Source organism: Corvus brachyrhynchos, unplaced genomic scaffold (assembly GCF_000691975.1).
Source record: "Corvus brachyrhynchos isolate BGI_N302 unplaced genomic scaffold, ASM69197v1 scaffold97, whole genome shotgun sequence".
NCBI lineage: Eukaryota > Metazoa > Chordata > Aves > Passeriformes > Corvidae > Corvus > Corvus brachyrhynchos.
Window position 1 is genome coordinate 345,403 of NW_008239758.1, and position 27,597 is coordinate 372,999.

General features: G+C 36.0%; 1 protein-coding gene across 5 annotated transcripts in view; it reads right to left on the reverse strand.

Moving 5' to 3' along the window:
- UNC13C (unc-13 homolog C) overlaps window positions 1–27,577 on the reverse strand; it is a 134,873-nt gene extending 107,296 nt beyond the window's left edge. For 2 of the 5 annotated variants that reach the window (XM_017742683.1, XM_017742682.1), the window contains exons 1-2: window positions 27,073–27,570; window positions 15,008–18,234 (exon numbers count right to left, since the gene is read on the reverse strand). In XM_017742683.1, the coding sequence (XP_017598172.1) occupies window positions 15,008–17,981 (2,974 nt within the window). In that variant the 5' untranslated portion in view covers window positions 17,982–18,234; window positions 27,073–27,570. Of the gene's footprint in view, window positions 1–15,007; window positions 18,235–27,072 lie in introns of all 5 variants that reach the window. The other 3 variants (XM_017742684.1, XM_017742685.1, XM_008639998.2) reach the window with 2 other exon arrangements.
- Window positions 27,578–27,597: the final 20 nt, after the last annotated feature.

A 27,597-nucleotide genomic window follows, 5' to 3' on the forward strand; every position in this document is an offset into this window, starting at 1 on the left:
GTCAGTGTTTTAATCTGTTAATGTAGACCAGAATCCAAGTGACACCTGTGCTTAGCTGTATAATTCTGGCAAGATCACTGTCACTACATTTCATACAAGCAAAAAGATGTTCTTGGTAGATAAGAACCCCTGCCACATACAAAGGACTGTGGATAGCATTTAATTCACATAGTATATCACACCTCCAAGTGATTTTTAATATTATTGCTTTTTAAAAAAATTATTTTTAATAATAATGAATATATATTCAATAAAGTTGCAGTGTTCAAAAAGTAATACTCCATTTTCAAGGAAAAGGAAAATGTTTCTACTAAGGATTTAAACACCATGCCCCCCACCCCAACTCCTGGACTTTAACTATTCTATCACAGCTACTCATAAAATGACAGAAATTACCCCCCCAATGCCAATAGTCATGAAAGTATAAGTTATCTCATATATATATATATATATCTCAGTCTAAATTGCTTAATGCAAAACCACAATGTGAACATTTACAATCAGACAGAAAATACTTGCTGACAGAAAAAGCTACCCTTATTTTATTGTCTTGTCACATTTGCACTTTATAGTACAGTGCATACATGAAACAGCATTGTTTTAATTATCATCTTACTGATTCTCCCACTTCCCCAAAGGGAGTGGGCATTCTATGGACCCTTTAAATAGTTTGGGTATTCTTGAGATGTTTGGAGATTTCTCAGGTTACATACATTACAAAATAACAATTTACACCTAGAACATGTGCCATATTTAATTTTTAAACCAGTCTATATACAGGAAAAATCACTTTCAAACACATAAATCCAAAATATACGAGCAACTGTAAAGCTGCATAGAGTACAGTAGTGACAATCAGGGAACTAAAAGGCTCTATTGTGCCACTAATTTTAGAGGCTACTTACAAGATCAAAGCATTTGACTGACTAGATTTATGAAAATGAGCTTACTCTTTAAATATTCTTTATTTTCATTTATTTTTGAAATGTATTTGTCTCACAACATCAGATACTATCAGCTATTCTTTCAAGAATATAAAGAATATTTGGACAACCATATGATCTAACTTCCCCATCCCAAAATTGTTACAGCACTTCACAAGCAGGGTGAGAGCAGAGCCAGGGGTAAATAGGTGACTGTAAGCTGGGCTGGCCGCAGAAACAGGATGGGATGTGCTTTTATGAGAAAAGGTGAGGAACAGTTAAAACCAGAGGGCTGGAGCAGCATCTGGACATCAATGAGATGAAAGGCATGAGAGCATGTACCAACAGGGCTCTGTGTAGGAGAGACAGAAGCATCAGTTCTCAAACTTGAGAAAAAGGAAACATCCAAAAGGTGAAGAGAAATCTGGGGACTGAGGGAAGTTTTAAGCAAGACACTACTTGTAATTTAAGAATCCTCACCAAAATTTGTTCATGCAACCTGTGCCTTCTTTCCAGAATATCTAACCATAACAACATTGTTAATACTGCCACATAAAGGTGCAGAATAAATCTTGGTATTATTTATGTGGAATGCAATACTTAAATAGTTTGCAAATACTTTAATGTCAGATGCCTAAAGAATCGCATGAATTCTATGTTCACTTCACTTGTTTAAAAAGTTATATTAAAACTTGTTGAGATTTATCTTCCACAAAACCCAGAATTTTCAAAGCATGAGAGACAGATATATAAAATTTTGTTTACCTCTCTTGGGTTTCAGCCAACTTCATCTAATTTCACTAGATTTCTTTTACTGGAACCTAATTTTGCCTGAATTCAGGGAGGAGAGTGACAATCAAAAATTAGGAAGGAAAAAAGGAATGGTTTTGGTTTAACTTGTTTTTCTTCACAGTCTCCATGTATTAAAAAAATGGACCCATCTAACGGTCTCTTTTCTCAGTAGAAATTGCATAAGGTGGGTAACTGATGCAGATTTCCCAAAAAAGAGCTCTTAAGAACATCTCTTCTTTGTAACAAATGAGTGCATCTTCAGAGACAAAATCAGTTTGAAAACTTCATTGTTTACTGCTTCTGAACTCAGCATGAGGGAGATAATCTGAACGGTGGAAGTGTTTCCTGCGTGTATGAGATCACAAAGTCAGGAAGTACACAGAGTCATCAAGCAATTCACTTCAGTAGTCATCAGGCTACCAGAATAGATAGCAACATTTCTTGATGTAGATAAGAAATGAACTGTGATTATGTAAGAGACCACTGAATGTATTTTCAAATCAGAGATTGAAGGCTAGACATCTCAGATTATACTGCTGAATGACAGTGATTTACTTAGAAGAGCCTATCTTCATATAACTAATTTCTGTCATCCACACATTCAAAATACTAACCTAAAAAAGTCATGAGTGCACCTAGGAGCAGTGGAAACACTGATTCATATTGTTAACCCTTCTTACTTTAACTAGTTGTTTCTCCTTGAATTTTAATTAAAAATTCACTACATTATGAAATACCAGTAATAGCCTTCATATTGTGCCTGTATACCACAGGCCAATTTAGGTAAGAGGAAGGTGTTTTTTACTAGCATTACAGGCAAAATCCTATTGCTCCTTAATTGTCGCTATTTCAGCTCAATGTAGTCCATACAGATATTTACAAACCTGCGTAACAGAATGATGAAGAACAGGGTGGTCATCTAGCTACATACTACTGAAAATTATATTTACTAACGTCAAATATTGAAGGCAAAAGGAAAATGCTCAGCAGCCCTTTTTATTTTTTAAGGCAGACAGTTATATTTAATTAGGTAACTAAGCATGAAAGTCAATAAAATTAGTCTTTCAGTTTCCTTTATTAAGTTCCAGGTATTAAAAAGCTGTATAATATTCAGCATAGCCACTAAATCCTGGCTTCTGTTGAAAGTGGTTTACATATAGGGATGGCTGGGGAATGAAGTGAAAGGGGCTTGCCATGTTTTCAGTACCCTCAAATAAACCTCCTGGTTATTTTCTATCCATCTATCAGTTTAAATGTAGGTTAAGTAAAATTTCCAACAACTGTTTATTAATGCTGCTTAATTACTATTCAAACTTGGTATGAAAACTAACAGATCTTAGAAAAGTTTAACTTTACATTGTTATCAACTGTTTTCAAATTATCATGGTCCAGTTTATTCATTCTATTAGCAATGTTGCCACCTGTAACTCCTCACACAAAACAGAAATTAATCATACAAGACAACCAGTTTCTATACCCAAATTTCTGAGGGGGAAAAAAAAAAAATCTATAAAGAATGTTGAAAAGACGGAGTCTTCCAGCATGAAAGGTATATGAGCAATGAAGATATGGAAGTCAAGACAGACCTTTGCTTTTGTAGCTTGTGACACCATCAGAAATACAACTAGCTCTGTCAGTCAGTAAAGGTATTTCTATCAAAGAGGTTCAGGTGATTCTGCTCCCCAGTCATAAACCTCCTTCAAAAGTCTTGTGTCATTATTTCACTTCTGCACTTTTCTGAGCAGCAGAACATTGTCCCAATACACTCCCCTCTTTCTTTAAAGACTGCAAAAATTCAGTTTTCCACTCCCTGCCATAGCACAAGAACTGTAACAAGGTTCTAAAAATCTAAACTGTTAGGAAACCCTAGGATCAAAATTAATCAAAACAGAAAGATTTTCCACTCTTATAAGTGTGCATTATTGCGTAACACCAAATAGGAAAAGGAATTAAAGTTCACTACTCTCTCAAAGTACTATTTCAATATTTAATTCTGCAAAATGGCTGCAAGAATGTCACACTGACTGATAATTACACTGTTCCTGGGAGCAAAGCCTTCAGACAAAATACTTGCTGGAATTAGGTAACAATACAGCTGTTCCATGAAAATAACATGTGTAAAGTACGCACAGTCACAAGCAGTTTGTAGTCTGAGGTGAACAATTTTAATTAGCAAGTATTGCTAAGAAAGGGAAGTAACAGATGAAAACCAGGTTTGAATAGAAGGACATTAGAGAAGTAGATTGTCCAAAACAATGACACAAATTAAGCCATGCTAAAATAATAAATGCTGCACCCAGAAGGTATTATTGCCACTACAGAACAGAACATTACACTCTGTAAGCCCAGAGGATGCTGTATTGCTGAAGCTTATTCTAGGGAAATAGAGTATAACGCTTGAAAGATAATATTAAAGCTAGCACATCATAAGAGATGAGTGATGCTTGTCTGACAAAGAGAAGGTCAAACTTGAATAAAGCTTGGTTGACAGGAGAAATAGAAGAATTGCTGCTAGCACTTTACTGGCAGTGATGTAGAAAAATTACTAGCAGATACATGGAGAGCCAAAACAGGAGGTCAGTTTGGTGAAGATGAAAACTGCATTTGGGTCTCTGTTAATAAAGCGGTCTGCAAATCTGCAACAAAAGGACATGCTTTAAAAACATCTCCAGTGTTTAGAAACTGAGTCCCATGAGACTTCTAATGACTTTGTTTTCTATTGTTTTTCAACACCTAGTAGATACTTCTAGCAAATTCTAGAACTCATCTCCAAAAGGGTAAGTTATTGACTGTCAAGAGAACTATTTGATTACAGAATGTGGTGGGCTCAAAAAACTACCACCCTCTTGAAGACTGGGGTCTCTGGACAGTCTCTGGCTTGTCAGGATGATGGTAGGAAGACAGTGTGCATTTTAAGCACTCTCTTCTGACCCCAGAAAGCACTAAAATGATAAGGCATATGTTACCCAAAAGGGACGAAAAAGCATTTTATCTCCCTCAATACATATAATAGCAGTACATGCAACCAAGTAATTAATCAATTATTTGCTGTGAAAGCAAACGGATAATTGATTATTGCAAATCTTTCTGCATCACACAGGTAACAATGCCATGAAGTGTTTGACTTGGATCACTGCATCATGGTCTGAGCTGCAAGCTGAAGTCCAGCTGTATTACTTCCAAAGAAATCCAAGCAAACAGCCCCTTGGTTTGACAACAAATGTGAGAGTATTTCCTCTGAACTCTAACAAATAATAACATGTTCCTTAATTCTTGCATTGAACATGAGGATTGCACTGAGACATGCAAGCTGGTTTATCCTGAGAGCATAGATAGAAGTGACAGCAGGGCAGGAATATTCAATGGCAGTCTGGGACAGGGGGGTGAGCTGCTGTCCACCTTGGGCCACAAAGAACACGGTGCAACAGCAAATAGCTGAGTGCCAGAAGAGCAGATCAGAAGGTCAAAGCAGTTGGTGATGAAGACACAAGTGCTCACAGCAAAAATGTTTCGGGGGAATTTACTTCATACCAGTTCTATTTTTGGCCCTGATGACTGAAAGCCCATTAGCTGCTGAGAACATCTGGCTTGGTTGCATCACTAAAACACAGATCCCACTCAGCCATTCCAGCGATCAAACTAAATGGGGTGAATTGGGAAGACAGAGATTTGCTTCAAAAGTGTATCCCTGTTGTAAAATAAAATGCTAATGGTGGCACACCCGTAAGTCATATAAACATACTACTGTTAAAGAGCAAGAATAACATGTACACCTAGGATCAGGAGCAAAGGATCAGAATGTAGTGTCTGGGCAACAGTCACATATTTCACAGGGTATGATATTCAGAGCTGCTGTTGGTAAGAAGTTGTTTGTTCTCCTGGGGAGTTGTTTCCTCTTCAAAACATTATCTTCAGAACCCCCAAATTAGGAGGCTAAAATATTTAGATAAGCCAAACGAATTTCAAGATTCACAGCAGTGGAAGAAAAAAAAGAGTCAACGTATAATCACATACAAAATAAAAAGATGACATCAAGCCAATATCACTTACTCAGATAACACAAAGATATCAGATTGTCTTCTGTTGATAAGCAAACTGGCTTACCAGATACAAGAGAAGAAAAAGACTTGAAATAATATGGTTAGCATTAAAACATTAAAGAATGTTTATTTACTGTTATCTTTTATGCTACAGGTAAAGTCAAGATCAAATTACAGTTTGTTTTGACTGCTTAAAATAATAAGTTGGAATAATTATGCCTAAACACCAAAGAGAGACACAGATGTTAAGAGCTATAGACTGGTATGCTGGAATTCAAAGGATGACTTTTGGTACTGTGGGAGTTTTTTTGCTTGATAGGACATGCATAAATCCTTCTGAATTCCTCAATCCCTTTTTATAGGTAATAGAAAAAGGCATGTCTCCCTGTCCTTTACTTTTATGGCTTTTTTGAAAAGAAAATTTCACCCAACATGCCTTTTAAAGTTCTCAAGGAAAATTCCACTACTTTATGTTTGCAGTACCCTCCTTGCCTTATGGATGCAGAGGAGCATCAGCTCCGTCCTGTTTGTGCGAAATGAAACAGGAAGACCTACAGGAGAAGATTAAAAAGTGCTTTAGTTTATACTCATCCATTTTATAAATATTCTTCTCTCCTGGTTTATTTTTACATTCAATAATAGTACATCCCTCACATCTGTCTGTCCTTATTCCATCTTGGTATGTATGCAGCTGAAGGACAAGAATTCCTTTGGTGAGGCTGCAGATGCACTGGTGATACCCAGAGCTATACATAGATTATGGGTCTGTGACAGCACTGACAAATCACTCCCTGCTGTTCCAATAATCTACTCCAGAGAAGCTACTTGAGTGTCAGTCAGCAGATTGTACTTTGCCACTGCTTATTTAGAGAAAACAGATTACAGTATTTTCTGTGGTTTTATTTTTTTCTAGCTAACTTGTGTCCTTGTCTCTTTAACACCACATTCTTCATCACAGCATCCAAGACATTTTTAAATGGCTCTATCAGCAACATAAGTCTTGATTTTCAATTTTACTAAAACGTCTGATCTTGAAAGCTATCTTAAGAATACTCTCAACTCCTCAAGGAAACAATCCTCATAGTTAACAAAGTTCTATCAGTATCAACAATAATTTTACATCAGCAATAACTGGAGAGATTTCAGGTATTTCCTCCTATTAAAGTTCCTGGGAGACAATTGTCTAGGTGTTCCACTGATCACCTGGAAAATGTGCACAAGGGAAAAATCTGGTACCTGCCCCATGAAAGTAGTCAGAATTTCCCTTTGGCAGCAAAACAGAGAATCTCTTTCACGCTCTCTTGTAATATCTACTTCACCAATACACCAGAGGAAGACTTGAGCCTATTTATGAACTCATGTTTGCCAAGTCATTACATTTTTAAGTGCATGTCTAGATATTTTTTCAGCCTGATGCTTTAACAAGATTCCTTTTATTCTGAAGCTGCATTCAAAAATTATGCAGTAGTATTTCTACTTCTAAAACACAACGATCTAAAGAAAATGCTTAAATATTTTGAAAATAAAAAATATTTTTTAATCTTGATGGTACAACATTATGTTCATTTTCCCAGCAAAACCAGTATAAAAAACCCTTGGAACTGACATTCATGGTCAGCTTTCCTCTTAGCTCTAGCAGCTGTAAATCTGCTTAAGGAAAAAAAAAGCAGACAAACTGCATGAATATTTATCAATCAACATTAATTCTAAGGTCAGTGAAAATAGTGTTAAATAGTCTTCTGTTTTCATAAGGAGTAGCAGAGACTTTCTTCTTTTACAAAGGAAACTAGCAGCTCTAACAGATCACTTTTCCTAAAAACAGAAGTCATTCTCTAAACAGAAGAGGCTTGGGATGGTCTGCTTTGTTGGGGTTTTTGTCTACTTGTTTTTATTAAACAGCCAAAATACGGATTTCTGCTAAACCTTCCTGATTAAGGATATCAGGGGGTTTTTGGTTTGTTGTGGTTCCTTTTGGTTTGTTGTTTGATTGGGTTTTTGGTTTTTCTTGGGGTTTTGTGTGGGTTTGTTGGCCTGGTTGGTTTATTTAGTTTCTTAGGATTAAAGAATAGGTGTAGCTATTCTAGGAAAGGGCATCTGATAACAGTAGAATTTTTTGAATCTGAGAGTGTTAGACAAATGTAGTTGTGACACACATTTCCCTGACGTAATGCACACTGATTTAGCAGGAGTTACTATGCTAAATTAAACTGTTGATCGTCAATCTATTTGGTTACTATCCCATTTACAAAGAGATGCAGTATTATAATCTAAGATTTTCTGGTAAGAATGAATGCTGTAACTACAGAATTAAAACACAAAAAGCCAAAAGAACATTATTATGCTTCCTGGAAGATATATTAAACAGGTTTTTAGATCATTCTTTCACTCATTTAATCTGTGGATAAAAAGTACAGATTGAATGTGCAGCAAGCAACTGATAGGGAGTATCCTTTACCAAAGTCGCAACTTCAGAGTAGGTGGTGAATGTAACTACTTGCTTTTTCTTCACAGACAAAAGATGCATGTATCATCTTTATCACTAGCTGATTAGATTTCCTCCCATAATTTTTCAAAAGCAACCTTTCTACTAATCTATTAATCTCAAGATGGACAAACTGCCATTTTCTGTTTTAAGTCTTTTCTCCACTGAAGGACAGAAGAGAAACAGGAAGGGAAGGGTATCAAGACTTACGCCTGCCTCCCACGAAACAAGTAGCAAGAAAATAATGCATACACTCTCTTGTGCATGAAACAAACATAGGAAGCTCAGCTCAGTCAAATCAATACGCGTTGGTTCATCAGCACAATCCTGACAGAATTCACAGAGTGGTTAATAATTCTTTAGAACATTATTAGTGTCATTAGTACAAACCTTCTGTAATATTAGTGGAGGATTTTCAGAGTGCACACATACATATGTGAAAAAGGATATTCTAGAATTTTGGCTAACCAGTTTGGGTGCAGGAATATATCGTATTTGTCAGTTTCTACCAACATCATCTGCAAAAGACAAACACAAACATGGTGTTGAGAAAGAAAGCAAAGACAGTTGAAAAAACTGGATTATTAAATTCCTGTGACTCATTATCATTCCAAATACAGCACCAAAATAAATTCCTTAACTTGCAGTAATCTTGTTTCCTCAGTACCATACATTTATTAAAATGTATACCAAGAATCACCATTTCTTCCCCAGCCTGCTTGCACAATACATCTGTTCCACTGTGACCACCTGATGTGACCAAAGAAAGGAATTTACACTGATGAAAACTCGGGAATCTGCCTGTTTACCTTATTTACATATGAAGAGAAGAGCAATAGATTAATCACGGTCTGTTAAAAGTATTTTTTCCCCAAATCCATCTCTTTATAGATGATACATTAGGTGGATATATATTCATTTTCCTTAAGCATTGCAGATTAACTGTATCAGCCACATGGAATACACAATCAGTCCTTATATTAATGAAGTAATTTATCACTCTTGTGAAAATAACCCAAACAAACCATAAATAAATAAGATGTGGGAAAACCAAACAAAACCTTGTGTCACTGAATACTGCAGCTCCAATGCTGTGAAACAGAACAGAAAATCTTGGGGCTTGGTACAGCTGTTACCTCTTATTAACTATAAGTGTTTCTGCCTGGGCTATTCTTACCCAATGATGCAAAGAATAATTGCAGTATGCTCATTCATTCACTTTTTTACCCCATCAGACTCTACCTGAGATTAGAAAGATGCAAAATGCCATTGGGCTGAGTGCAGGGAAAGCATCTCAAAGAGATCACATAAAAAAGTTTCATTCCTTACTTTGAACAAGCTCATGCTAAACTTACAGGAAACTTGAAAGTGTGGCCACAACTCAGCTTCAAGCCTTTTTGGGGCGATTCTGGGGAATCTGGGTTTACAGTAATGTACACCTTAACTGTATAAAGTGTGTCCATACTATATGAACTTAAAGCTGCATTAGGTCAAGACAGATTAAATTATGCCTAAGTTTTCATTAGTGCCACAACACCAATATCATATGTTAAAGGATAAGAAAAACCTGAACTTTATATTTAATTATTAACAACCAAATACTTGAAGAAATAAGGTGTAATGAGAATAGAATGAGATTACATTTCAAAGAATTCCCAAAACATGACTGTAACTTTCACTGTAACAAAAGCAGATTGATTAAAAAAGGCAAAAGATGACTTACCAACAATCTCTTTTACAGTATCTTATGAACAAGACTGACTGGCATAGCTGTTAGTAGTGGTCAGTGAAAGAATAGGCATCTCAGTTTGGCATAACAGATGCAAATATTCATGTTCTATCTTTATTAATTGCTTCAGTATTGTTAACACTAAACTAAAATTCTACCATCTGTCTAGTAAATCCTTCCCTTCCCCAGTTTGCACCAGCAGTCTGAGAAGGAACTTTATTTTTATGGAAACTCCCCCCAAACAACCCCAAATGCAACTCACCCTATTTTAATCAGTCAGTGTAGTTACCTCAAACAATTAAGAAATAAAATGGGATATATACTTACTTTTAATTCCTCTTTGTACAAACAGTGGTCCTTTCTTAAAGCCCACCTCCCAACACAGTTAATGTAGATTGCATGCAGAAGAACTCTTTAATATAAAAAACCAATTTAACTTCTAACAGGCTTTTTATTTCTCCATTACAGTCACCACCAGCAAGTAATGAACTTTCATGACCAAGGTAAGGTTTTTATTTATCCTATTTCCACCTGAATGGCTATAGAATGACTGATTAATTTACTAAACAGTACCAGAGCAATTGATTTTCATCTGGCCCACAGCACTGATCATTTCAAGTCCAAATCCAAGGCTTACATTCACATAACAAAAGCACTACAATGCTTTTATCAAAGCTAGTAGTTACAGGTAACTGTGCACCTATGTATTAAAACCAAACACGATGGAGGTAAGACATAGGAAAAAAAAAGTCCGAGTACCACAAGACAAGGTTAGGTTAACTTCTAAAGCCTTTACTCTTTTAGAAAATACAGCTGACCCAGGCAATTCCAGCAAACAGTTTTTATAAAAAGGCCAGAGAAGCTGTCCAAATAAGAAAATATCTACTTATTTCAAAAAACCCATAGTTTGAATAGTCATAGATTGAAATATGCATTGAAATAAGCTTACTTATTTTACTGGTAGCTTTTCTTAACATGGAACCCAATGACCATACCACCAGGGCAGTGAGGTAATACATTACTGGTTCCTTTGGTTTCAGATGTTAGCATAAACAAAATAAGATTCACATTCATCTCTAAGTTCTAAGTTGTCTAAGTCAGACACCACAAAGCATAATACAAATCCTTCCTAGACAACAATAGAAACACTTCCCTCCACTGTTAAAGAGGCAAATCCAATCCCTGTGCCCTTATACACTGCACATGTGTATAAATTAGATGAGTTCACCCATCTTGACATCATTAACTATCTACAGGTTAGTCTTTGCCTGAAAATTCAGACCAAAGACATTTGAAAATCTGAATGATTTTTAAAATCTAGCATATTAAATGATGACCAAGATCTTCAACAACTGGATCAAGAAGCTACTGCTCAAGCTACTATCCATAGAAAGAGTTTATGTTATCAATAAAAGCAACTCAGAAGAGTGCATGTAACTCTGGAATCTTTCCCAGAGGCTTAGTTTCACCAGGACAGAAAACGGTGCTTATGCTAAGGCACCTGTAAAAGATAAGATAGGGATGGAATGGAAGAAGACAGTAGGGAAAAAGAAAGCTAGAAAATAACAAGTGAGGACTAGAACAATGAATAAAAGTGTAAGTCATTCTCAATTACAGTGTACAAAGAAACCAACAACTGGTTAGCATTTCTTTGAGTTTTTTCAAGCCGTCAATCCCTCCTTTAATATACACACATCCTCACGATGTCTCTATATCCTTACAGAACTTTAAATCTGAGGATTACTCATGTACTGTTCATGTCTCCTCTTATTCACATAACCTAGTCATTCCAGTATGTCTCCAAAAACATTTTGTAATAAATAATACATAAGCAATCAGCCCAGAGTGTATTTTTCCCTCCAGCTAGTGACAGAGAATAGGACTATCTTATGAGCTTCTTGTGCACTAATAAATTATTTATGTACCGAAGATTTATTGACCTTACCTGATGCCTTACTAGAATGAAAGTCATATTCTCAACCCTTCTTTTGTATTAAAGTGGAGAACTAACACTGCTGTATTATATAATTATATCTCTGCTTAGACAGATTGTTGTCTACCTGCTCCTGCTTACATGGAGGGATGAAACAATTAATTAAAGAATAGGTTGTTTTGGTTATATAATTAAGACTAATTCAAAGAACTTGTTCTCTTTCTAGTACTTTTCCATCCGAAAGAAAGAAATCAGAAGTTGACTGTGAATCAGTTACAGGGATAAGAGAGGGAAAAAACCAAAAAAAATTCATAAAAGTCATGTAATCCCTAGAACAGCTATTAGTCACTTTAAAAAAAAGTTATTATTGCTTCTGCAAATATTAAAATGAAGATAGAATACCTTGAACTACTATTTGCTTAAATGATAAGGTAAGTATTCTCTGGACATGCCTAATTACACACAAAGAAGAGGAGGCAGGTTGCCAAAGCAGAGAAGCTACAAAATATGTTTTTTGAGTTTTATAGAACTCCTTTAAGAACTGATTTACAAAATGTTTTTTTCCTAGACTATGTGCCATTCAAATAATAAACAGAAGTAGAAGGTGTTTTGTCTTAGCAGACACACTAACACTAAGAAGATATCCTTCTTCAAAGGTTGCATACAAAGTATTCAAAAATGCATTTCTGTATCACAGAAGAGCTGAGACTGGAAGGGAACTCTGGAGGCTTTGTCTAAGAACCCTGCTCAAATCAGGCCACCCAGAGCAGATTGCCCAGGACTATGTCCAGATGGATTTTGACTATCTCCAAGGACAGACATTCCATCTGTGGATTTCATTATCTGTGAATAGACTGTCTGTAGTATCCATTATCCAGCTCACTGAGACTAAGTGGAAATTAAAATAAAGATATGGCTCCAATAATACTACATGTCACTCAGCAGAAATAATTTTCAGGTAATATATTCTTTGAGTAGACTACTCCAGCTAGAAAATGTATTTTGCAAGTTTTAAATTCTGAAGAACTGTTAAGTGTTCTGCAGATATCAAGGTAAGAATATCATATTCATCCATTAGATATAAAAACACGAAAGACTGTTTTGCTAATAGGTATTGCTAGGTGTGCTACAGGACCTGAAGATTCCTTTGTAACAAACCAGTTGGTGATTGCTGAGGCAGAATCCCTGACTGAAACACACGTCCTCCTTGATGGCATGGAAAACACAGTGGAAAGAGGAAGCAGAACTGTTACTCAAGAGTGAATGCACACTGTTCTCAGAATAAGCTGAGCAGCAGTGTGCTGTAGTGGTTCATTTGTAAATTCCCCTTAACTTCCTGCTGTACTCCCATTCTCCTTTATTTCCCTTCTCTTTTATAGTAGTCTATATTATTCTGTGGAAACAAAAGTGGAAGTCCTAGTACGACGTCTCATAACCATGCAGACACTCTGCCCCATAGACTACACCAATAATACATTTTCATAAACTGGTCTTGGTGTCCGATGAATTCTCTGTAGATATAAGAAATGTTTCAGCTACTCAGAAGACAAAACATCAATAGATTAAGAGACTAAAAGAAGTCTTTCACCTGCTGGGTTAAAAGAAGAACATACATTTAATTTCTAGAAGCAACTGCTTGGAATGCATCAAAGTTAGTTCTCGTTTTCTGACAACGTGTTATCTACCAATGCACACAAATGCACACACTTCAAATGGTGGAATCAATTTGGGTCTCAAAATTTTGGGTCTTCCTTGTGTGCTTTCTTTAATTAAGTCCTCAGAGCATTATATTACTGTACAATGACTAGGTAAAAGGAATGTGGTTCCCCTCTCTCGTACCTCATAAAATCAGAAAAAAGTCATGAAAGTACTATTTATTGATAGCTGTTCCTTCATATACACACCATCTAGTATCTAACAGTACTGTGGAAAATTACCTGCAAAATACAAGCATACAATTGAGTGTCATTATTTAAATAAAAAAACAGACTTCAAAGTAAACTCTACAACTATCAATATTTAAATGCTTTTGTAACACACTTTCAAGATGGCTATATATTTATTGTAAAAGTAGCTGATCACGTACAAAAGAAATGCTATAGTACACCTCAAGCTCCTTACTAATGAATACAACCCTTTGGCTAAAGGCACAGTTTTTCATCTTTAAAATGAATGTATTAGATGATTATTTTTCCAAGGCAGATAAAGGAAATATTCAGTCAAGGTGACAATTACCATCTGGCTAGCTACAGTCATTATGATGCTCCCAATTAAATGTACAATATTATAACCAATGTTATTAGCATTACAGTGAATGTTTACATTGAATATCACCATATCTGTATATTACTAGAGGTATTAAAGTTATATATATGACTGTCTGCTTTGAAGTCTGATAATACAACAGATAAAAATCATGAATAAATCAGCATCAACACCTCTGTGAATTTAGTTCCTTACTAAAGCTTCTTCATACATGGATGCTACCATTTACACTCTTGTTTTTCTTCCACACCCTCGACCCTTCTCACCCCGTTTTGGGGACTGACTACTTCTCTGAGAGCTTACTGGGAGTACAAATAAGGACAGAATCAAAATAAGAACTGACATAAAATCAGTTCAGACTTGCACTCTTGTAAGTACAGGTTGCATAGGGAATGGAGAACACTGCTCATCAGGATGAGTATAGAACCAAACATGACTTGAAAACTGGTAAGGAAAGCAAGACTGTAATATCTGAACACTCTGTATGACTCCTGTAAATATTTACAAAACTATGAGAAAACCAAGAACAGCGTACTATTTAGTTCTTTTTTTAAGACTCAAACCTTGTGAAATTTAATTTTCAAGTTACTGGAATTCAAAGAAATACAGGTACTTACAAGCATGTCTGACTAAACATATTCAGAAAACTGTTTCAAAGCAAACCTGTGAAATTTAACCTTTTGATTTCTGTGGAACTATTTCACCCTCTAAACAAAACCAGACATAAGCAGAATTTTTTCTACTGAATTCAATGGGAGCAAGATAAGGTACTACACAAAAATTAATGTCCAACTCTAGGGAGAACAATGTTTTACTTAAAAGACAGTATTAAAATACTATTACCTCCAGCAAGGATCTTCTCCTCCAAATCATTCATTTGTTTCTTGTATGCTTTTAAAGCAGCTTCTTTAAATGATGGTCGTATTCTTTTTTTCTTTGGAATTTCAGTAACTTCAGTAATCAGCTCTGGGACATTCTGATTTTCATCTTCCCTTATTTCTACTTCAGGAGCCATGTCACTTTCAACTTCCAATATCTGTTCACTGATCACACTGTCAAACTGTGTGTCATATTGCTCCTCTGGTAGCATTGCATATGGAGTTTCATACAAAGACTGGTCCAGTTCATACTCTTGGACCTGCTCACTAGTTTCACTACTATTAGTTCTATTTTCTAGTTTAGCAAGGACTTGTTCCATTACTTCTACATAGTCTGTTTCATTCTCACCAGATGGTTCAATTAAGTCTTCCTCATACTCTGCTTTGTAGCAATAAGGCTCAGCATAAACATCAGAATCAAGTGTTGTACTTGACTCATTTGCAGTAGACTGAGATAAAGTTCTAAACCTTCCCATAAAAGATGATCCACTGTCTTCATACCCACTTAAACTCTGCGTACTTTTATTCCAGACTACTTCTAAAGCTGACTTAGCACGCTGAAGTGTAGATCCAAACTTAGGAAAGCTGAAAGTCTTATCAGAAAGATCTATGCTTAATCGGCTATGCCATGATTTAGGGGCGGTTTCCTCTGAGTCATCACTTGGTAGTTCACTTTGACTTCGGTACATCATAGACAATCTGTTTTGATTCTGATAAGAGGAGATAGAATTTGTTTCCTGATAATCATCATATTGACCAGTCCACTGACTTTGTGTTTCACTATCAAGCCCTGGACACGATGGAGAAGTACCATCTAGAGTGAAATCATAGCTTTCAGTATCATACTGGGGGTCAGAACTTTGGCCCTTTCCAAAATTTCTCTGTTGGTCTGAAGGGCTGCTCATATCATACACAAAAACTTCCTGTGTGGATGAGTCTAGGCCCAAATCTGCCCCTTGTTCCAACTGATTCCAGTTTTTCCACGGGGAAAGATCATCCTGTAAAGAAAGCTGACTACCATCATACTGGTTTATGTCTCCAGGTACACAGATTATTCCATTGCTTACTCCACTACCAACAGTTTCTATGTTCCCTGCTTCATTTTGCTCTGGATACTGCTGCATGTCTTGGGCAAAAGTCTGTTCCTGGGAACTGCCATACCAGTTTAGAGAATCATCTTGCCTTCGTTGCCAAAGTTCCCGATCAGAGGAGGACAACAGTGAACTGCCATTTGTTCTGCTAAAGTACTGGTTTTCTGAAAAATCCTCAGAGTAAGACTGACACAATTTTGAGAAATCTGATTCTGAACGGCTAAGCTTTGGTGTTGCAAAGTCATTCTGTAAATGCCATAAAGGAGTCACATCTGAATAATAGGTCTTTGACTGTTTTTCCATAGTGTCAAACTCTGGTGACTGACTGTCATAACTTCTTCTGTGTGAAAAGGTACTATTGTCAGCAGTTCTGTCAAGGTCTTTAGTGTTTGGGGACTCAGCAGTCCCCTTTGTAGTGCTTGTTTTTATTTGATGTGCTGATTTAGATATCTTTGCATAACTGTTCTTATTTATATCTGATTCCAAGTCTTTATCACTGTCAGGTGACTCCCAGTCATGCACTTTAGATTTTGTCTCCACAGTTAAAAGTTTCATATCCATGCTTTCATATGTCTGAGAAGAAGGCAGTCCTCTTTCTTTTTTGTCTTTTATTTCATTGGAAAATATATCTGTAGAAATTCCAATGCCAGTTCCCTTAAGTTTATAAGACTTTTTTAAAATCAAATCTCTCTGTTGTGATGACTCAAAGTAAGCAAGAATGGGTCTTGGCTTTGCATTTGGACAGTCTCTTTGCTGCCCCAGCCTTTGGGCAAACTCAATTTTAATAGTGCTTTGTGCCTCTGAGAACCCCATTTTTTCCATTAATATTTTGTAAACTGTGCTTTCAGCTTTTTCAAGCCGCTCTTCAGGCACATTTAGAAACCTAAGACTTGCTTTGTTTCCTGGATGGCCTATCTGCTTAATGTAGTCATGTATGTCCCGAGTTTCTCTTCTGGACTGCACAAATCCAGTTCGCAATTGTTCAATTTCATTTTGCACAACTTCTACACTACTAGAAATTTCATCAATTGATTGTTTCAGAGCATTAACATGCCCTCTTAGTTCAGAGAGTTCTGTTTCAATTTGACTTATTCCCTGAAGCTCTTTAAAGATCATTTCCATAACATCATGGGTTTGGCTAATACAACCTGTTGAACTAAAGCCAGGTTCAAGAGTATTTGATTTCTGGTGACGGCCAGTTCTGTCTAGAGATTTACTTCTTAATCCCCATGTTTTCTTCCATGAACTTAGCTCTGAGTCTGATGAGACACATTCTTGGCTCTTTTTCCATTTCCTCAGTTTTCGTAAGGCTCCCAGCTTCAGTGTGTGTAAAGTGCGTTCTCCATCTGAACTTCCATCAGAGGCTGCGAGGCTGCTTAAGCTTTTCCTGTTGCGTCTCACAGGCATTGTGTGGGATAAGTATTCGCTTTTCTTGCTATTAGTTTTTACTTCACTTAAGGACTCAGAACATGAGCTATCATTTGAAGACAGGTCTGGAACTATATCTTCATTATTAGTGTTTGCTACAAAAATGTGCCTTTGCAGTCCATTGGCAATAGCAACTCTGTAACTGAACGTTGGAGAAAGTGAAAATTCTTTATTGCTTTCCTCTTCTTCAGTTGATAAGTTGCGAGCAGATGGGCACTTGGCAATCTTTTTAACAGTACTTTTTAAAGTATTTGAAAATTTTGGATTTTTTGTTTGTCCAATCTGAGTTAAGTCTTGTTCCTTTTTGCTCTGACAACTCTCTTTCCTTTTTGTACTATTTCCCAATTTCTTTGTAAACATTCCTTTGCAAATCTTATATATGTAAGATAAGATCAGGCTCTTGAGGAGGGCAGAAACCATGGAGTGTAATTTACTTTAAGCTGTTTCCACAAAACACAATTTTTGATCCAGAAAAGTATTTGTATCTCCAAAAGGATCATCAGCAAATGTTTCAATGAAGACTATAGCCACATAAACTACTGATGTTCTGGAATAACGTGACAGAAAAGTACAAAACAAAAAATCACACATCTGCTTATTCAAAACAAAATCCTGAAGAGGTTTTGTACATCTTGCAAAATGTCATTCTGTTGCACATGGCTTCTTGAAGTGTCTAAAAAGGAGGGAATGATATTACAATGGCTGCCAAGCAAACTTATCATTCAATAATACTTATGATGTTTCAACTTTTCTGAATAGAAATATTTTCTGAATAGACTGTTTCATGAATAATTGAAGCAGAAAACAGTTGTAGGCAAATATTTTTAACAACAATTAACAAGCTAAACTTATTTCCAGGCTTCTTCATTCAGTTTAATTCTCTGACTTCAACATAAATATTCAGTTTAAATGTTCTCTGCTTTCTTGCAGAGTACTGGCATTACAATTTAGATCCATATGATATATGGCAGTGATCAAAAAACCTGACAGAGTAACAAATGGTTACTAGCTAGTAAAACAGAAGTAGAAAGTTCTTTCTTGCTTTGTCATTTGGAGCAAGGTAGGATTCAGGTACAACAAGTGAGTATTGTATCCACGAAGTACTGTTCTATCTTAAGACTGAATTATGCACATAACTATGGTTTGTGAAGTAAGTGCTTTAATACCAGACTTTAACATGCTATGATAAGCCAGGACTCAAAAGTGGGCTTATCTTCATGGTTTCTCCTCTTTAAGAAGTAAAAAGAAAACAACGCATAGAAAATAAGAGAAAATAATGACAACTGATGGAAATTCTCATCCAGGTTATTAAATTTAACATCGCTACGGTCACAGAAAAAAAACAGAGAAAGAAACATGATTTACAAGTCACAGGACAGAAACAGGTGCCATTACAACAGGAAAACCATCTGATCTAGAAGAAGTCTAGGAAGATTTCATGAGGTATCTGGAAGCTTCTGTTCCATAAAACAGAAGTTTGTATTCCATTAGAAATGTAGTCAATAAATTTTAAGCATGTAAATGTACTTTTTTTGTACAGCATATCATTCACCTCCCAGTTTCATAGCTGCAGAATAAAAACAAGGCAACCAGCTCTGAAAAATCCAGTAAAGAAGAAGTTCTTAAAATGGCCATTTTGGTTTCTAAAGCAGCTAAAAATTCTTTGGCAGAATAAGAAGTCTGTTTAGATACAGGGTATATAAAGGGTTAAAAATTGCTCTGTGGTGCCTTAAGAGGAGTAGAGAACATGAACTGTCCTTGTCTGCAAACAGCCTGGCACTGTATGAAACATTATGGTCCACTCACACACCTCCAGATCTGGTCTTTGCATTGCATAGTTTGTTTTCATTGAGCTTACTATTATACTCCATATATTTATTCATTACATATATGCACATATGAAATGGTAAATAATGAACACTAACCCCTGATTCATACTGCAGCAGCAAATGCACTGTGCTGCATAGAGCACAAGCAAAGCTGCTAAAAGCCTGGTTGGCTTCTGGAATCCTGGAAAAGAGGATGTAAACAGACTCATTTCTTTTCCAGATATAACTAAATTGGGATGCAGAGTGAGTAGAAGAATAGAAAACATCCTTCAGTCTTCCCAAAGTGGCTATTAATTATTTTATAAAAAGGTGAAATATCTGTGGGACATGAATCACATTTTTAACACATATACATCAGCATAGTCCTTGCCACTTCTTTTTCTTGTAGGCTTATACATAAAGTCAGAGTATTAAGCGTGAATTAAGAGCAAGCAACGTTTGGAAGCAAAAGAATGCTCAATGAGACTGCATGCAATTTTCAAGGAATGCAAATGACATCTCTCAGAATATTGAAAAGTTTTCACTAGAGCCAAGGCTGCCTTGTTTTCACGTATTGTTAGGAGAGAAAGGAACCATCCTGGGACACTTTTCAATGTCAAAAGCATGTTTCTAGATGTAGAAACACTTGTTAACCATTCAGCTCTTACACTGAATGTTTGTAACCATTTATTGAACAAGATTTGAAGTGTGACTGCCTACCCCCTCTGCCCACACAGCCACAGAATTTTAAATTCCCTCTTACATAAACTTCACTTAGATGACTTGGACATTCTTCAAATGACTTCAAATCAAGAATGTATAAACAAGCCAGAAGGCTTGTTTCCTGTCTCAGCCTAAAAACCATCAAGAAATAATGAAGTTATCACTGGAATTTGGAACGTTTCCATTCACTTTAAATAAGGTTTAATGCTTCTCTGTAGAAGAAGCTTGATTTCATAGCAAGCCATATACATATACATACATATATACGTGTGTGTGTTTTATTCAGTGTCTAACCAATGCTTTTTATCTGAGATAATCGAAAGTATTACAAATAGCTGAACATTCAGCACTGAATTTATTTAAACCCAGTTTCTGACAATGCCATAGTGAATTAAAAGCTGTACTGTTACAAACACAGGGAGATCTGCTAAATGGAGCAGATTTATGTTCTCTCATGCGAGTTCTATTCCATCTCAGCTGTATTAGTCATATGATCTGTTAATCAGTTTGAAGCTCTGTCAAAAAGTCATTTTCTACAATTGTATGTCTACACATGGAATCAAGTTTGAGTCATTACAGGTCTCATCCACTTCTTCTTGTAAAGGCTTGCATAGGTTGTTCTTAACATTTTAAATCAACGTAAGGTTAAAACTCCATAAGATAAGGAACAGTCTTTTAAGAAGGACATAGAACTAAGTCAATTATTTGAATGAGCTGCAAGTTGTCATTCGGAGATTTTCTAGTTTTATCCAGGTTTCACAATAAACCATTATGACCTCAATTTTTAAATTCTCACTTTGTTTATTGAATTGAAACAATTTATATAATAAAGTTCAACATCACTGGGTTAAGCCAGTCTAAGCATACGGAATCATGTCGAAGTGTTACAGCACTGAGGTATGGACTTTGTGCTAGATGGCAATAGAACAGGAAACTGGAAAGTGATATGGGTTGCGAGACTAAAAAATAAACTCTTAATAGGGTTCTTCTAGAAAGAAAGGACAAAATGACACTTCCATCAACTTTTTACCCACAGCAAGTCTGAAAACAGTTTTGTTGATCAACTTGATGGTGAACAGAATTTGGACCAGTTTCAAGCACACAGTTGACAACAAAGGGTTGTCAAAATAAAAATGTCAGTTGGAAGCATCATGTATAAAGGATCTTATTCCAAGTCTAAAACGAATGTGTCAGGTAGAAGGAGGGAAGAGTGGGCTGAGTTAAAAATGATAGCTTTTTAAATAATGCAAACAGTGTATTTCAGTTACATACCTGAACACCAGACCCCCACTTCAAAAAATTATTTTAACAAATCCAGCCCTGCATTTTTATAAAAAAAGTGAATCATCTTAAAAATATAATTTTAGTTTAAATAGAATAGCTAGATCACTGCTCAGCTTCTGTTCAGACCCTAGCAAATGAAGCTGCAGAGCAGCAGCTCACTCCATTCAGGGGTAGCTTTGTGGATGCAGACTGTCCCCTTGCAAAGCAAGAACCAGGCAGGACCTTAGCCTTGCTTAACCTTCACACTATTAATCAACTACAAGGGGTCTGCGTATATGGAAAGGGGGCAGGGAAGAAGATGAGACTGAAGTGCAGTTTCTCTCTATAAAATACCCTATGACAGTTCATGTTCTCAACACCAAGACAGTAGGGGGAATCAAAACAAAGCCAAGAAGTCTTCATCTGCAGCAATAGCACTCTGTATTACTGCCAAAATAGGCACTGGAGTCTATAGACAGCAACGTACTTTTGTGATATGCAAAATGCTCCACAGAAATTAATTAATCAAATATACCTATAAAAAAGTATGTAAACAGTCTACCCCTGCAACTGCAGAAACTGAGGCTAGGAGAGGCTCTCTTACCATCAGGAACATAAGGAATCAATAACAGAATTCAGATATACAGGTTTATTTATTAGGGTCTTATTACTAGTCTAATTACTAGTCTTATGCTTGCCTGGGAATAAGGTTAATCTTGACATAAGTGTACTTCCCCTCAGCTCACATCTGCTGGGTGAAACCTCTGCTCCCTTCCTTTCGACAAGCATAGTGTGGTGTACATTCCACATTGCTTCATTAATTTACTACAACAGGAGCACTATACTGACAATCATCTCAGATGACCTAATTCAGACGAGCTTAATTTAGAGCACTTATCTGCTCCTTTATATTCCTCTTAAATTCTCCTTCTAGTCTTAACTACTGACATTTTTAATCTGTGTAAATGGTGAGTCTCTTAAGGTAAAACGACACTTATCTTAACACTGACTACACCTATACGGATGACCCGCCCAAAGACCCTGGCAACGGCAGGGACAAGAGCAGTAAAGAGACCTGCTTTCTCTTTTGGGTAATTACTCTTTGTTCCAACAATTCCTCAGGCTTTCACACCAGCAGACCTTTGTCCTATCCCATCAGCCCCTCCCAACATTCACAGGAGAATGTGGAGTGCTATCAGCACTCACTCCTTTTGGCTAGGAAGTGATTCCTACTGCTCTTCAAAACGATTTGGAAAGTTTACTCTATCCCCTTATCTACCTGGTGATATTTATTTATGGATCCTGTGATTCATACATATCTAACCACCCTTTAACATGTTGCCTTCTCTATTTATGGGAATGTAAAAAGTAAAACCACCAATCTGCTGTTTCAAACCCCAGTCCTAAGAGCCTACAATCTGCTTATTTTTTAATCCACAAGGCCTACTGCTGTACTGAGGAGGCTGCACATATATTCATGGGGTACACTACAGAATACAATCTAAATATTTAGCAGTCATATTGTAATACTGGTCATTCATAGCTGTTATGTATCTCTTCTGTCAGCATACAACCTAATGGAGTTTAAATATAACAGATGCAAACAGCACAGGCTTAAACGTGACTTTGGCTCATTGTGATTTAGAACATCTAACCCAAAAATCATAGAGAACTTGGTGCATCAGTGAATTAACTCCACAGTTTAACAGCTGCAAATAAACTACTTTGTAATGTATAGAAGCACATTGTCTTTGGTTTAGCTTAGAAGAAAATCTAGGATGAGCAATTCTTCTGCAGAGAAAAGTCATCTTCACTGCTTCCCTACTACTATGTCCACTATGGAAAAAGAGAGGATTTTTTTTTTTTGTAAAAGATGTGGTTTTTGGTTTTTTTGTTTTGTTTATTTTTTTTTAATTACTGTTGAAGACAGACATGAATTGAAGAAAACCCCACTATTTTACAATAATTTCTATAATTACTTTTTTAGTTACGCTATTCTCTATACCTTTGTAATATTTGCATTTTTCCCTGTGAAGTTTTGTTAAGGCATTCAATTATTTATGAACTACTAATAAGATTGTTGGAGGCATTTAGAAGACTATTTCTTTAGAAACACATCTGTAGTGTGGTATTAACATTAAAAGCAGTATTTGAAGCAACTGTTCTTAAAGGTCAATGGCCTTGACTGGAACCAAAAACAAATGAAGAGATGCGTCAAATACAGTAGATTAACACTGAGATGTAAAAAGCTATAGAACAGATTCTAAAGGTAAAATGTGGCCCATTTGAAGAGCAGTAGATAATGTAGGCCAGTTCAATATACTAGTGCACACAAGAATAACAGACTGCAGATGATTTGGAACACAGCTTCAATATTATTTGACTAAATGCACTGACTTTTTTCTCTTTGATGTTTCTAGTTGTTTCCTTGACTTTTTCAGTCAAAAAAAGAAAAAAAAGACACTGTAGTGTATAAACGAGGTGGTAATTATGACTTTTTCCCTCTCTTACAGCTGTATAAATGATATATGCTGTCCTCTATAAACTTAATTTTAGTCAATACTGTCAGTTCAAAAACTGCTAAGACTGAGAAAATTTCACCAAATTGTTCATTTCTATTTAAATGCAGACTACAAAAGGAAGGGAAAACAGGGGGAGGGAAAAGTTATTTGCTGACAACATGGAGATTACTGTATTACTAAGTCAGTACCAGACATGTTAACTTAATTGGACTATTACCAACTTGCTATTATTTTAGATTACCATAAATAAAAGAGTTACTATATAATAATCAGAACCTATTTACTGCCTACTAAAAACCAGAAAGTATCAACATACATTTTGACTTAATCTCAGTTCTGTCCCTAGTTTTTCCTGTGTTTTAATAGAGGGTCTTTTAAACATTATACCCTGGGAACCCAAGTGATTTAATTTACACTGGAGCATAACATATGCAGAGACTGTATTTATAGTCTACTGAGTGCATTCAAAGTTTTTTTTAATAGTAACATTTCAAAACTTTCAGCAACTTTTCAGAATAGTTATTCTGCCCGAAAATATAATTTTTAAAAAAATCTCTCAATTTTCTTTCAGGTAAGAATTTTAATCCTCCAACTGTACTGGCCTGTGTCTTGGAATGGACAACACACAGCCTTGAATTAATCTCCCTTGGACAGGGTTTGCCATGAACTCTGTGTCCATGTGTGCACTACATCACTCTGCAGCTTCGATTTTTTTCTTTCTTTAGGGTTTGGGGGCATTTTTTTTGCTAACTACTTACAAAAATTCCCAGTGAAATGTTTACAGTAAGATATCAACTTTATATGGGCAAAGTAAGCCCTCTGGATTCCATTCCTCTGCAACGAAGATTTTACATATTTTTCTAAAATCTAGTAAACTAATAAGTTACATCAAACTTTTAGGAAAAAAAAGCTATGAAAAAGAAAGTTTTTGATGAAGTGGCCTTTCATTTGATAAATGGTAGCAATCATCTGTGACATTGGCATTTGAAAAATAACACAAGCACAAATGACTACAAGCACTGTTGACAACAACATACACTAGGATGAGTAGGCACACACAGATAGAAATCATGCTTAACACCTGAATGACATTCACTGATAAGGATGGTAGATATTAAACATATTTCTAAATTTGCTGCAAAGACTTTATTAAAAAAAAAACCCTCTTCTGTCTTTGCTTCAATACACTGACAACTGTGATACTTAATCTGTACCTGAACGCAAGAACCTCTGCTACCAACCTAAGCGAATGACACAAATGAGAAAAACAAAAACAGTGTAACAACCTTCTTAGGTGCCAAAGAATTTTTACGCTTCAGAGCTGTAATGGTCTCACAAGGCAGAAGCTATTATACTACTTCCTTCTTCCTAGATTTTCACAACACAACACTTAAAGGAAAATTTGGAATTTTCAGTTCTCATTGATGCTTTAGTCAATTGGGAGATATTCTGAGCTATGAATCTTCTCCTACTGTGTAACACTATGGATTCCCAGTACTTGCCCTGAGAATTCCTAAGTGTTTTCACAGCAATATATAGTCATTATGGTAATGTTGTGCTGACATCACTGCAGGATCAAGCAAACAGTATAGTGACAGAAAACCTTTATACAACTCTCCAAGTTGTGTATATTCCACTGGAAGAGCCCTCATTTATCTTGCATCATGGCTTTTTTCTATATTAAGTTCTTTGAGATTATAGCTAATCATAATTTCTATCATTATATCCCTTACAAAAGGAATTTGTGAAGAACAAAACACGCTTTACCCTTAAATTCTACTTTTCATTCTTAGTGCTTTTAGACGTAACAGCACTCTCTTGCTGCTTTTCTCACTATGTTGATTTAGATGGTAAGATTTAGCACTGGCTTTTAGAACATTCATATGTGTCAAGTAACCTTACAATTTCAATTTTCAAACCACAGTTGTGTATTATACTAAATAAAGGCATCTATTTTATATAATCACCGACAGGAAACAAGCATAGTATCACCCTCTCTGTGAAAAATAGCTGCAACTTTACAGACAGTTTATTTTCACATCAGAAAGCAATTGATTTTACACCAATGAATGTTTTTAAGGCATAATAGCTCCTGTCAGCCAGGAGTTAGCAACAGTATTAAGATACTGTAAGAGATATTAACCCTTTTTGGATCAACATGTTTAAAAAAAAAAAAAAAAATCTTACTTCTAACTAGGCTGCATTGAAATTAGAAATGCAACAGAATGCTTTAAGATATTTCAAGACTAATGAACAATCAAATAAGCATTAAGTGGTTTTAATACATTTTTACCAGACATTATAAGACAACTATGAGTGTCCTTAGTTTAAGGGCACATTGCTTTGTGTTCTATTTCACTTATTACATATAATCAATTGTCAGGTGAAAGAAAATACTAGTAAGACAAAAAGTGCAAGAGGAGCCAGGGGACTAAAGAAAGGCGAGGGCTAAAGAATAGTCATATTTTTCTAACTACATAATTTTTCCTCTTAAAGCAATCTCATAGTAAGAAATTAGTTTTAGCTACTATTGGCCTCTGAAATTGCAGAAGGCAAAATACTAATTTTATCTTCTTGTACCTAAAATGGATAAAAATGTATGAAATAGTTATGGTGGGTTTTTGGGTTGTGCCTTGGAGGAGGTACATAGTAGAGGGTATTCTGAGACAGAGATTTAGCTGTGGAACAGAATCAAGCGTGTAGACTAAGCAAGCTGCCTATTCAAAAGAAATCTGCAGGGTGTTCATCTTGGAGATTAATCAAGACCCAGAAATACATAAGCATCCGTAAAGCTCAATTTATTATTAATCCTGTCACAAATTAGGAGAAAAATACTGACATAAATAAGCAAAACATACCTTACTTTCACTGTGTATTCATGTAATTAATTTGTTTATATTTTTGTATCAATTTAAATGTACCAACTCATTGAAAAATCAAACACCATACTGCCTTACTCAACTTATACTGTAAAGTTACCAGCCTTACAAAATAACCCCCCCAGTTTTTAATGAAGTGTTAATTCCAGAAGCCCAGACAGTTTCATCAACATTATAGCATTAGAAAGCAAATCAGTTACAAATCAATGCATTGCAAGAACAGTGGGAGGAACATTCAGAATGAAAACAAGCAAAGGAAACAAAGGAAACAGAAAACTACATGTAGACTAGACAAAAACACAAAGAGCATACATACCTGGATTAAATTCTTCTTAAAAATAAAATACAAATTACATACCACCATCTTCATACTACTTTCCTTTTATGCAGGAACACTGCACACAAATCCATTACTATTTTGCCGTTCTTCCTTCAGCCTTAAATGATACAACACGAGGCTGCTGCCCAGTGATTCAAGTCAAGTGCAGTCAGGCATGCTGCTAGTCTGCAACGGTATCTGTTCTAAATTCCACGGTATTCCCTAGGCAGCATTAAACAGGGATTTTTTTCCTCTCCCATTTTTTTTCCCCTCCTACAATTTGTGCTAACAGCTAAGAGTAATCGTGATGTTAGCTACTAATTCATTCTGCAGCTCAACGTTGTTTCTCCTCTATAACAGCAGAGCAGTCCTACTCCGGTTCCAAAAAACCATCAACATGAGAGAACAGTAATCATCCTGGCGCTTTATGCTCTGGGAAGGTCCCCGCTGCTGCTTTCGCCTGCCGCTGCTCCCGAATGCAGCACTGGCTGCAATCCGCACAGCCCCGCCTATGCCCCCCCA